At 41.7% G+C, this 12,655-nt stretch overlaps 1 protein-coding gene across 1 annotated transcript in view; it reads left to right on the top strand.

The window, feature by feature from the left end:
- LOC114660386 (toll-like receptor 2 type-1) overlaps positions 1 to 12,241 on the top strand; it is a 49,566-nt gene extending 37,325 nt beyond the window's left edge. The window contains exon 2 of the mRNA XM_051934214.1: positions 10,223 to 12,241. Coding sequence (XP_051790174.1) covers positions 10,223 to 12,059 — 1,837 coding nt within the window. The 3' untranslated portion in view covers positions 12,060 to 12,241. The remainder of the gene's footprint in view (positions 1 to 10,222) is intronic.
- Positions 12,242 to 12,655: the final 414 nt, after the last annotated feature.

Here is a 12,655-nt window from a genome sequence, read left to right as displayed (position 1 = left end):
AGCAAACAAATCAATGGTGCTGTTTGGCTTTTAGGTATGCGAAGCACCGCGGCACAAAGCTGTTGAAGGCGGCAGCTCACACCCCCTCCGTCAGGAGCAGACAAAGAGAGATAGAGAGAGAGATAGAGAGAGACAGAGTTTGTTTTTCAGTCAAAAATCAATACGTGCCCTTCGAGCTTTTAAGTATGCGAAGCACCGTGCAGCATGTCGTTTCAGGAATCAGCTTTACAAAAGATAGCAACGTGAAGATAATCTTTCAGCATTTTTAGACGAGCGTCCGTATTGTCTAGGTGTGCGAACAGCCCCCCTGCTCAATCCCCATACGTCAGGATCACAGATAGTCAGTGCAAGAGAGAGAGAAAAGTAAGCAATCTAGCTTCTCGGCCATCTGCCAATAGCATCCCTTGTATGAAATCAACTGGGCAAACCAACTGAGGAAGCATGTACCAGAAATTAAAAGACCCATTGTCCGCAGAAATCCGCGAACCAGCAAAAAATCAGTGATATATATTTAAATATGCTTACATATAAAATCACAATTTAAATGACCGCTACGCGCGCGTGTTGACTCCGCGACGTCCAGAGCAGAAAGAACGCGCTCCGGCCGCTCCAACCGCGCCATGCGGGGAGTGAGAGAGACGCCAATATCTCACACTCTCTCCCTCCTTAAAGAAATTAAATGGGTGCGAGTGAGACCACTGACCTCCCTCCATTCTATTAGTTATAGGTTATAGTACGTTCGGCTTATCCATGAGTCCGGCTTATCTATGATAAGATTTTATTTTAAAAATTCGTATGATTTTTGGTCTCCAGCTTATACACGAGTCCGGCTTATAGACAAGAACCTAAGGTAATTCCAAATTTTGGGATAAACTTGTCCTGCATTCTGTGTAAAACATTTTTAAACCTGTCCCACTGCTCCTCAACTGTCTCCACACTCAAAAGTTTATCCCACTTTATCCCCTTTACAGTTTGCCACACCTGTTCCAAATTTTCCCTGCTAAAGTTAAATTTATCATTGTTAGTTTTTGCATCTGCTCCCCTGCTAAAACACGGAGTTTTATAATACACTAAATTCCAGCTCTCCACAGATTCCATTTGCTTATTTGCTTGTATGTTGTTACCTAGATTTTGGCTTTTGGGTCACACAGAGTCATGACTCACCATTATATTCAAAAGGTTGTGTACAGTTTGCAAAATGAATTGCTATGGGTCGCCACGTGCATTATAAACAGTTGCGTGCTTTGCTATGAATGCTGGCATCAATTCTCCAAAGTGGGACCAGGAACCCCTCCCCAGGATGACTATTGCCAGTGATTCTCCAAGGGGGAGTATCCTTCCTTCCCGTTATGACAATCTGTGGTTGTTCTCCTAGGAAGGTACCCTCAACACCGATCTGATGGTCATCATACACTGGTTCTCAAAAACAAGATGGGCAAGACTGGGCAGCGAGAAAAAAAAGTTTTATTCATATAGTGCCTTTCCCATGCTCAAGGTGTAACCCTTTTGTGACACCCACGGCCTATTCGTGACTATTCGTGATCATGCTCAGTCCGAACAAGAAAACTCCTAGAGCCCTAACATGCAGCAGTCTGCGTTCGTAAGCATGCCATACTGAATGCATCAATGAGAGGCTTGAATAAGCAGATGAACCCCCTTTGTAATAGTACCAGAGCTTTCAATTGTTTCCCATGAACAATGAATTCCCAGTAAGTATGGATCCTAAGCTTGTACTGATTAAGTTTCTGTCCCTTGTAGACCCAACCAGTTGCTGTTAACGACAGGATGGTTTAATGAAGTCCTCAGATTGATCTTGCTGCAGTTGCTTGCAGCCTCTGAAAAAGGACCCAGAAAATGGCTGAACTTGAGGAAGTAAAAATTGTAACAGCACTCCTGCAGGTGAATTTGTAGAGGCCTTAAGGGGCGAGAGCAGATAGTTCACCCCTCCTGTTTCCCCATGACAGTCCTCCCCTGAGCTGGTGTCTTGCCAAAACCTAACCCCATATTTCCTATCCAATGTTTCAGTATCTGCTATATACCTCAGGAACGAACCCCCATGGATAATGAGATTTGACTGAATTCTAGTCATCTGACCCCAGTGGTCCCAATTGTGATGGGAAGGAGAGGTGCTGGAAATGCAGAGGGGAACAGACACTTAGCTAAGAAATTGTTTAAAGTTTAAAATGTATCACGAGGAGAATCGAGATGGCGAGAAAACATATAGTACTGACAGTAATTTGGTTTTGCTTCAAGGACTGAATAAGATAAGTTTTAAGGATAAAGTAGAGTGCAGGAGCTTCATAGAACGATGCTGACACACATTCTTAAAGGGGGCTAAGACCCTAAACCCATCAAATCCAAAAAAACACCCCTAAGTGGTTTAATCATTGCTGCATTCTGACTTCTGTCCTGGTTATTACAAAATACTAAATCTAGACAAGCTTCTTCCCATGTTGTTGCTTTAGCATACTGTGTTAAAAAATAATCACTGATTACTTTTAAAAACAACTGCTCTGCATTCTAATATTGGTAAGGTTAGTCCAGTTAACCTTTTAACCGCCAACTCCCTAAATATTCCCCATGCCAGGAGAAATCTGAACAATTTTCGTTTTTTTACTTTACATTTATTCAAGCAGTATTTACCTGCTGAAATAAATGCTGAAATGTTTCAAATAAATGGTCAATCAAAGGACGTAGCTTGAACAAGCGGTCACGGTTTGGATCTTTCATATCTGGCTCAGATAACGGGCAGCAGTCCAGTTGAGATGCTGGGGATACACCCACTCATCGCCATCATCCGATGCGTCGTCATTCACAGTATCATGCAGCGCACGTTGCTGATCATCATTGTCGCTAAAATCTTCTTCAGAACTGCTACAATCATGATCAGAATTATTGTCCAAAATCGCCTGCAAAACCTCACTTGAAGTCAGTTTACGTTTCGCCATATTCACAGCTTTCACTTTCGAATCACATCACGTGAGCGGCCAATACAACCGCAGAGTTGTCGAAATACAACGTAGTAATAATACCCACGCCAAACTGTCAGTTATACTACGCACCAGGCATTCACATAACCACAGGCAAATGTGCCGGATAATTCTGGCAGTAAGGCGTCAGCAATAAAGCTACGATGCCGGATATATCCGGCAGAGGGCGGTTAAGGGGTTAATATTTAGGTGATTGAAGTCCCTCATTACTGTAATATTCCTTCTGCCTTTTTAAAATAATATTAAAAACATGTGCATTGAAATTACCGTTTGCATTGGGGCCTATAACGTGCTCCGAAAATAAGGTGCCAATCCCTAATGCTTTCCAAACAAATCCAGACGTCCTCACTAAGATGTGGCTCATCATCCAACTGAAGAAGTCTTGCATTTAAATTCTGCTTTACATAAATGGCAACCCCTCCTTTGTTTTCTGTCTGTCCTTCCTAAAAATGTGCAAATATCTTATACTCATCCATATCTTTGTTATTTAGCCTGGTTTCTATTACTGCTATAATGTCAAAACAGTGCTTCAACTCAAATCACTTTTTATTTTCGATACTCCTGGTATTCACACCAGCAATTTTTAATGTGTTATTTATTTTACTCTGGCACTTTAACCTTGGGTTAGAAATTAAGTGACTATGCATATTTATTATTCCACTACTGTTAATTCCTTTTACCGTATATACTCACGTTTAAGTCGGGACTTGATTTTACTGTATGATTTCCGGTATTTTATAATGTCGGTCGTATAAGTCGAATGCAGAAAACTCACACTATTGGTCCAAGAGATTATGATATGCTAACGCCCACCTGAGAGAGTAACCATGGAGCACACTGCCTTTTATTTTCTATGTATTGTGCCTACGTGACCACACGGTAATACCCAAACTATTCCAAAGCGCCTTTTGCACTGTTTTGTGTTTTTTGCATCTCATACCCTCCTACATCTTTATCATAAGAGCATCCCTTATCTACGATGGAGCGTTCTATCACGAGAAAATATGAAGCTGGTTTTAAATTAAAAGTCGTTGAAGTGGAGAAAGAAATTTGTAACTGCGCTGCTGCAACAAAATTCGATGTGTCTGAGAAACTGATGCAGGATCGGAGGAGGCAGGAAGATGTAAAAATGTAAGTGTTGCATTTTTGAATGGGCGTATAAGTCGGGGTCTGATTTTATGATCGATTTTTTGGGTTTCAAGACCCAATTTATATGTGAGTATATACGGTATGTACAGTTCTAAATCCGGCCTGTCCTGATCTACCTGCCCTCTCCATTCTGTAGTTTAAACAATCCTCAACTAATCTGCTCATATGACTCCCCCATACATTAGTGCCCCTCCAGTTCGAATATAACCTTTCAAGGCGGAACAAGTCCTATCTGTTCCAGAAGGAGTTCCAATGTCCAATAAATCTCTGCCGTTCTTCTCTACACCAAAATTTGAGCCACATTTTAAGCCTTCTAATCGCCGCAGTCTTACTTGGACTAACATGTGGCACTGACAGAACTTTGGAGAAACTACCTTGTCAGTTCTGTTCCTCAGCTTGGCACCTAGTTCTTTAAATTTGGGCTGCAGAACTGACAGCCTGCTCGTATGTGTGTCATTTCTTCCAACATGTATCATGATAGCTGGATCCATCCCTGTCCTTACCAAGAGCCTATCCACCCTACACGAGAGGTCTCCCACTTGAGCACCTTGAAGGCAACACACAGTGCAAGACAGTGGAGGGGTTTGGTCGGGGGGGGGGGGGGGGGGTGTACGGGTGGGATGATATACGTGTAACAAAACACATTAAACAACCTTTTTTGCGCCATGAACAAGTTTAATGTAAACAGAACGGTATAGAAACAACTAAAAACAAAGTGCGTAAAAATACAACTCACCATCCCTCAGAATTAGTGGGAGCCCTGAGCTTGTTTCCCTTTTATGAGCCAATCCCATCTGGGGTTAATGGGAGACAATGTCACCCGAAGTGTGTTACTTATGTCCAGTCTACTCCGTAATTTGGTTTTGATCGCTGTCACTGCAGAAAATCCTGCTTCACAAAGATAGGTTGTTGGAAACGGAAGCAAGGCATTCAGTGCTTTTTAGGCGATCTCTGGAAATTCTGCCTTGATCTTAATCCAGAACACCGGCAGAGTTGTTGTTTGAAACATACTTTTAAGGCCACCGTCATTTGCAATTTCTAGCAGTTGATCTTCTTCTTGCACGGACAAGCTCGATTCACCTGGTTTGTTCACAAATGGGTCGCGTATCCATTCTTTCGAAGTTCGGGGGTCTTTTGTGGTTGGAAAGTACCGCTCGAACTCTTTTAAAAGCAGAGACATGGTCATGCACAACCTGTGAGAATTTTGAATCAGGCTCAGTTTCTTCCAAAACCCCTGCTAATGTTTGAAACATGTCAAATATCTTTCTGTTCACTCGGCGTCCCCACAATTCAAGTTTGGCTTTGAATGCAGCTATTTTGTCTGCCAACTTGAAGACAGTTGTCATTTTCCCCTGAAGTGACAGATTGAGTTCATTAAGCAGATTGAATATGTCGCACAAGTAAGCAAGTTTTGCGACCCAGTTCATGTCACTGAAATGTTCTGCCAGTCGTGGCTTTTTTTCTGAAAGAAATCTCCGCAGTGGCTCTCGTAACTCAAAAACTCTGGCCAACGATCTCCCTTTAGATAGCCATCTTACTTCTGTGTGTAAGAGAAGGCGTTTGTGCTCTGCATCCATCTCATCACAAAGCTGCTCGAACAGACGCAAGTTTAGGGCATTTGCTTTGATGTAGTTAATGACTTTAATGACATCGTTCAATACGCTGTTAAGTTCAGGTAACATTTTTTGGCAAGCCAGCATTTCCCTGTGAATGACAGTGCGTAGCCTCACATTCAGGTGCAACCTCCTTAACCCGAGCAATTAAACCAGAAATCCGTCCAGTCATGGCAGCAGCTCCGTCTGTGCATATGCTGACACAAAAGGACCAATCCAGTTTTCCTGATATGTAATCATTTAAAGATTTGAATAGTTCTGTGCCAGTGGTGTTGCTTGGCAGTGACAGTGCACATAACATGTCCTCATGCACATCCTCCTGACATATATATCGCACATAAACAAGTAGTATTGCCTTGTTGTCAATATCAGTAGATTCATCAACCTGAATTGCATACCATGGTGACTTATTAATCCTCTCCAACAACTGTGTCTCAATGTCCTCTGCTATGTCCTCAGTTCGCCTAGTGACGGTACTAGCCGAAAGAGGAACCTTTGCTATCTTTTTAACAGCAGCCTCTCCTAGCAGTTCACGGCAAATGTCCTTAGCGGCGGGCAGGATCAATTCCTCACCTATGGTAAAATGTTTCTTCAGCTTAGCAATGCGGTTAGCCACTAGGTATGAAGCTCTCAGTGCACTTGTATTTGTTGAGGTGGTGGCCATTAGCAATTGCCTCTGTCCATCTTGTTCATGTTTTCTACTTTCAAAAAATTCCAAAGGCTTGTCTTTTAATGCAAGGTGCTTGGTCTCCATGTGCCGAAGCAGTTTTGAAGGCTTCATAGCCTCATTTGCTAGCAGGTCGCCACATATTATGCAGAGTGGGCTTAGTGCGTGAGAATCGCCTGTAGCGATAAACCCGTATTTTAAGTAGGAATCCTGATATTGTCTATTAAATGCAGCTTTCTTTTTCTTGGAAGTCGAAGGCTCTTCTTCTGTCTCCTCATTGGGCCTTTTTCCCTTTCCAAAGAAGCTCCCCAAAGACGTTTGTTTTTTACTCATTTTTGCTAGCTTGTGGATTAAAATTACCCCAACCTTTTTTGTGACCTAGGAACTTTTTAATTTGGGTAATTGTTTTCTGCGGACTGGGTTGGGGGAGAGTGCGGAGACGTGTAACAAAAGATAATGAAGTGCGCAATATATAAACTATTCACCAAGTACGTTGCCTTATCGCCACCTATGATGGAAGTGTTTTCCAAAATAAAACAGCCATCCGTTCGGCGCGGCCTGGCACAAAATGCTCCGCGGACCGGTGCCCGGTGGTTGGGGACCCCTGCCCTAAATGATTGAGCCCCCTACTACGACTGACTACTTCTCTCTTCTTTGAGACTGGGTTTGTGGTGACCCCTTCACTTTCTGCACACCGTTTTATGTCACAAATTTCATTTTAAATGGATACATTTGCCATTTTTATTACCAATAAGAAACATAAAGTGAAAACATGTTTTCAGAAAGGTTTTGTTTTCTTTGGAGCATGTGCTGATTACAGCGCATTGCTGCACCCACCACACAGCAAACCACCCGGATTGAGATCCGAGTGCAGCTGTGCAACGGGTGACACCTCGGCACCACACTGAACAGTGTGAGGTTTTTTATAGTGGCTGGAGTGCCAATTCTGCCACCAACTCCTAAGTTTTCCCTGTAAGTTAGAGGACCTGCTTGCAGGGCTGGACGTAGATTAACGTCATACCCAAGACGGAGCAATTGCAGGTTAAGGGCCTTGCTCAGGGGCCCAGTCACTTCTGGCGTATGCACATTTATTAATAATTAAAAACTGAAATCTCTCAGTCATATAAGTTTTCATATCCTTTGCCATGGCACTCCAAATTGTGGTCAGGTAAATCCTGTTCACTTGAATTACCCAAGAGTTGTGTCCTGAGTTCATCTTGGCAGAGATGGGGAAACCTGTTGTAGTAACAACCATCTCATCAGCACTCCATCAATTAGGTATTTATGGTAGAGTGGCTAGACTGAAGCCACTCTCGGGTAAAAGGCTTATGGCAGCCTTCTTGAACTCTGAGAACATGAAGGAAAAGATTTTCTGGTCTGATGAGGTAAGAACTGAACTCTGTGGGCAGAACTCTAAGTACTATGTCTGACGAAAACCAGGCACTGCTCATCACCTGCCTAATATCTTTGCTACAGTGAAGCATGGTGGTGGCAACATCATACTATGGAGGTGCTTCTTAGAGGCAGGGACAGGAAGACTGGTCAGAATTAAGGGAAGGATAAATGCAGCCAAATTCAGAGCGGTTCTTGAATGAAAACCTGCTCTGGAGTGCACAATACCACAGATTTGGCCAGTGGTTCAGTTTTCAGCACAAGAATGACCTAACCATACAGCCAAGAGAACACTGGCTAGTTCAGCCAAAGCCCAGATGTTAATCCCATTAACCATTGGAGAAGAGACCTGAAGATGGCAGTTCACAGATGCTTCCTATGCAATCTAAAGGTACTTGAGATGATTGGCCAATAAGAATGGAGTAAACTGTCCAAATCCAGGTGTGCAAAGCTTGTTAAGAGTTACCCAAGAACACTCAAAGCTGGAATTGCTGCTTAAGGGACTTCACTAAACAACCAAATTAAGGGTCTCAATACTTATGTGAAGCAGAGATTTCAGTTTATGATTTTGAATTAATTTGCAAAATTTCTGAAAATATATTTTCTGTTTGTCATTGGCAATCGTATGCATTTAAAATCAAATCAAAAACTCCAGAAAGCTGGAGAAAAAAATAAAATCTGTAGGGGTTCCAGGCCACGAGACCGCCCAGTCCCCTCTGGGCATTCTACCTAACATAAATGAAATACAGTAGTCCTCTTTGTAGTTAGGGTTCTCACGGAGTCATTTGATGCTGATGGTCATACAGACTTCTGGCTTTTAATCCATCCATCATTTTTGGAACATCATGGTACTTAGAGTAGATGGTGGTGGTGCAAGCCACCAGCAAAAGGACACCGGAAAAGGAAACAGAAGAGAGTAAGGGTTAGTACAGATTTTAGAGCCACCATGAATAGTTATTATAATGAATTGGATATACAGAGTATCAGGATTAAATTACAGTGAAGTTATGAGAAGGCCATGTTAAAGTAATGTGTTTTCAGCAGTTTTTTAAAGTGCTCCACTGTATTAGCCTGGCGAATTCCTACTGGCAGGCTATTCCAGATTTTAGGTGCATAACAGCAGAAGGCTGCCTCACCACTTCTTTTAAGTTTTGCTCTTGGAATTCTAAGGAGACACTCAGTTGAGGATCTGAGGTTGCGATTTGGAATATAAGACGTCAGACATTCCGATATATAGGATGGGGTGAGATTATTTAAGGCTTTATAAACCATAAGCAAAATTTTAAAGTCAATTCTGAATGACACAGGTAACCAGTGTAGTGACATCAAAACTGGAGAGATGTGCTCGGATTTTCTTTTCCTGGTAAGGATTCTAGCAGCTGCATTCTGCACTAGTTGCAAACGATTTATGTCTTTTTTGGGTAGTCCTGAGAGGAGTGCAACACATATGGAGTGCAACACATAAGGACTGTACACATATGGAGTCATCAGAAAAAAATCCTTCTTCGGGATTTAGAGAGAAAAATGCAAAATGAGCACTAGGCCAAGATTCAGACCCAGTTTTCTGGATCTGTTGATGCAGGTGTGGTAACTGAACCACTACGCTGACCTGGGGATTTTTATTTAACTCTTTTAGGGCTGATTTTTTTTTCTTCTTTTTCTCCCAGTTCTGAATATTTTTTCCAAAAAACTGAAAAGCACACAAAGCAATAGTATTTCACATAAACCAACATAAAATGTCTGTTGCTGCATGCAGAGCTGTGTCGCCGCGTGTTAGCCATCTCTGGCTGCCATGGAAACATTACCGGGTGTGTGGGGGTTGCAGCGGCAGCAGCGGATCAGCAAGGGACCGATCAGCTGATGGCGGTTCCTCACTTTCGTCTTAGATCTCGATCTCCAGATCACTTGCACCAAATTCGAAGTCTGACAAGTCAGAGTTATATTCAAAATAATGAAATATACGCAAAACATTGTCCTCCCGAGTATTTTGCTTTGAGCATTCGCTTCGCTCTATCGCTAGATGTTGATGCCGCTCTAGATGTTGTTTACTCTATGGTACTCATACACATGCAGGGATTTGACGTCAAGTCAATGAGTCGAACATTCCTCCATGCAAAGAGGGTCTACCTATAAAGTAACAATGTATTTTCTCGATGTTTACAACTCATTATCACCCTCAATCCTATTGTTGACAGAAGTCAACATCCACCCTAAAAGAGTTAAGTAGTAGTGTTCATCAGTGGAAAAAGATTGCAGCAGATCAGCCCCAACCAACTCAAAGCAACACAATAACTTCAATTAGATGATTGCATGTAGTTCTCCGAGAACTCTTAAAATTACATCCTCAGGCAAAATCAGGTCATTTTAATATTCAGTATGAAAGTAAGTGAAATTATTTTCTTCTTTTACAGATCAGTCATGAAAATCTGTTTCTTTGGAATGGCATGCTTCCTCGTCTGCTTCAAAGTGTCTAGCACACAATGGAGTTGTTCTTTGGAAGGCTCCACCAATTACTGTAGATGCACAATGGAAGGAAACGGTATGAGTAATATCATGGCCTGTGCCACTGCATCTTCATTTGAAATAATTGGGAATGCACAAGATGAAATTCCTTTAGATTTCAGAACATTCATGATTAATCTAAACTCTACTGCCCGCATTAAGATGACCTTGAAAAATGTGGCCATCTCAGATGACTTTATCCAAGTTATTTTTAACAGCTCCCTTTTAGGCTCTTTGGAAGAATTTGTGATCGAAGATTCTGATTATGCTGGAAGAGGATACGTTAATGTGCAAACTTATAACAGAGAAATAGCACTGAGGACATTCACCATTATTAACTTGACCATTTCTGAATTTTATGACTTCTACTCCCTGGACTATTTGAAAGGCTTCCTGGCACCTCTTGTCAATGTTTCCCTCATTCGCTGCAGCCTTTTCCTAATTCCATGTGAAGTTGGCATAGAGATGTTGAATTTGACTTACCTGGATTTATCTGAGAACAAACTTCAAGACACAGCTCTTACAGTGTCTCTATGCGCTGAAGGTTATCCAGAACTAATGGTCCTTAAATTGCGCAAAAATTATCTGAGATCGTATGCAACAGTATGTCAGACTCTCAGACTTTTTTCCAAACTGATCCATCTTGATCTTAGCCAACATGACTTTTCAGATCCTCCACCTTTTCAATGTCTATGGCAACAATCATTCAAGGTCTTCAACATTTCTAATGCAAATCTGCAAAACACAGAAAAGTACCTTCCAGAGAAAGTTGAAATCCTTGATTTAAGCAAAAACAGGCTATCTACTTTTGACGTTTACCTTCCCAGGCTAAAGGAATTGTATATTTCTAACAACAAGCTGATGACGTTGCCTCTGGCACACAACTTTCCTGGGCTGGAAGTTTTTAATATTGAAGGCAATTTTTTGAGGAGCTTACAGAAAAGTGACGTCCAAGATTTTAAGAACCTCAAGTTCCTAAAGGCAGGTGGAAACAGCTATGATTGTGTGTGCACTCTTGTTTCCAAAGTAGAAGAAATTAAGGACATCATCGTTCAAGACTGGCCAGATGACTACTTCTGTGGAAGCCCTTTGCAGTACCAGAGAAAGAGAGTAAAAGATGTCCATCAATCTGTGCTTGAGTGCTATCAGAATATCATGCTATCTGTCATCATCATTGGAACTTTGGTTATTTTGGTCATATTGATAGTGGTCTGCTACAAGTCTCATGCATTTTGGTACCTGAGAATGGCTTGGAAGTGGCTTCAAGCTAAACGGAAAGCAACCAAGGAGGTTGATACCTCCAAAATTAAATATGATGCCTTTATTTCCTATAGTGAGGAAGATTGCCAATGGGTTGAAGAAATTCTAGTTCCACAGCTGGAGGATGATAAAGAGCATTTCAAGCTCTGTCTTCACAAACGGAACTTTCAGCCAGGGAAGTGGATCATGGACAATGTTATCGAGTCCATCGAAGTAAGCCGGAAGACTCTGTTCATCATCTCCAAACATTTTGTGAACAGTGAATGGTGCAAATATGAGCTGGAGTTTTCCCAGCGCCGTTTCTTTGATGAGAGCAATGACTTTGTAATCCTGGTCCTCCTAGAGCCCATTCCCAAGGAGGTGATCCCTCGCAGGTTTTGCAAGCTGCACAAGCTCATGAATAAGAAGACATACCTAGAGTGGCCAGAAGAAGAGGAGGAGCAAGGTCTCTTCTGGGATAAACTGCGGACCGCTTTGAAAAGTTAGGAATCTTACTTAACAATCCAACAAGAACAACCTGTGAGACACACCACACTCATTACCCAAGGGGCCGCTTTGCATTGCTTTAAGTATGGCCACCACTTGATAGATTCTGGTGTTTTGAAATGTTTAATTTTGGGCAAATATGGATTCTGCTATTTTAGTAAATTGGTTACTTGTTCTTTTAATGATAACTAGTGGGGCTCTGCCCTCTGCTCGCTTCGCTTGCCAACCCCCCGGGTTTGGTCCTGTGGAAATACAATTAATTTATTTTTTCATGGGAATTGTTACATATGTATTATGTTCACTTTTTATTTTAAAAATTCAGTAAAAACAATATTCTGATTAATTGTTTGGTCTTACAACTTGATATTGCAACGTATAATTGGCCGTGAGTGAATATCGTTTCTTTTCCTCTTATAAATAAAGCAACGTTTTCGATTGTTTGTCCTTGTGATTTGTTAGTTGTCATTGCAAAAGCTATTCTCACGGGAAACTGTAAACGTGTTAATACGAATGGCATATCAGGATCTCCTTTTGTGTCTAATGTTATGTGCGGAATATGTACTACATTACCTTTCTTGTCGCCTGTAAAAAAATAG

Source organism: Erpetoichthys calabaricus, chromosome 11 (genome assembly GCF_900747795.2).
Source record: "Erpetoichthys calabaricus chromosome 11, fErpCal1.3, whole genome shotgun sequence".
Taxonomy (NCBI): domain Eukaryota; kingdom Metazoa; phylum Chordata; class Cladistia; order Polypteriformes; family Polypteridae; genus Erpetoichthys; species Erpetoichthys calabaricus.
Note: the sequence above shows the minus strand (reverse complement) of the source record. Positions and strands in the feature narration are given on the sequence as shown.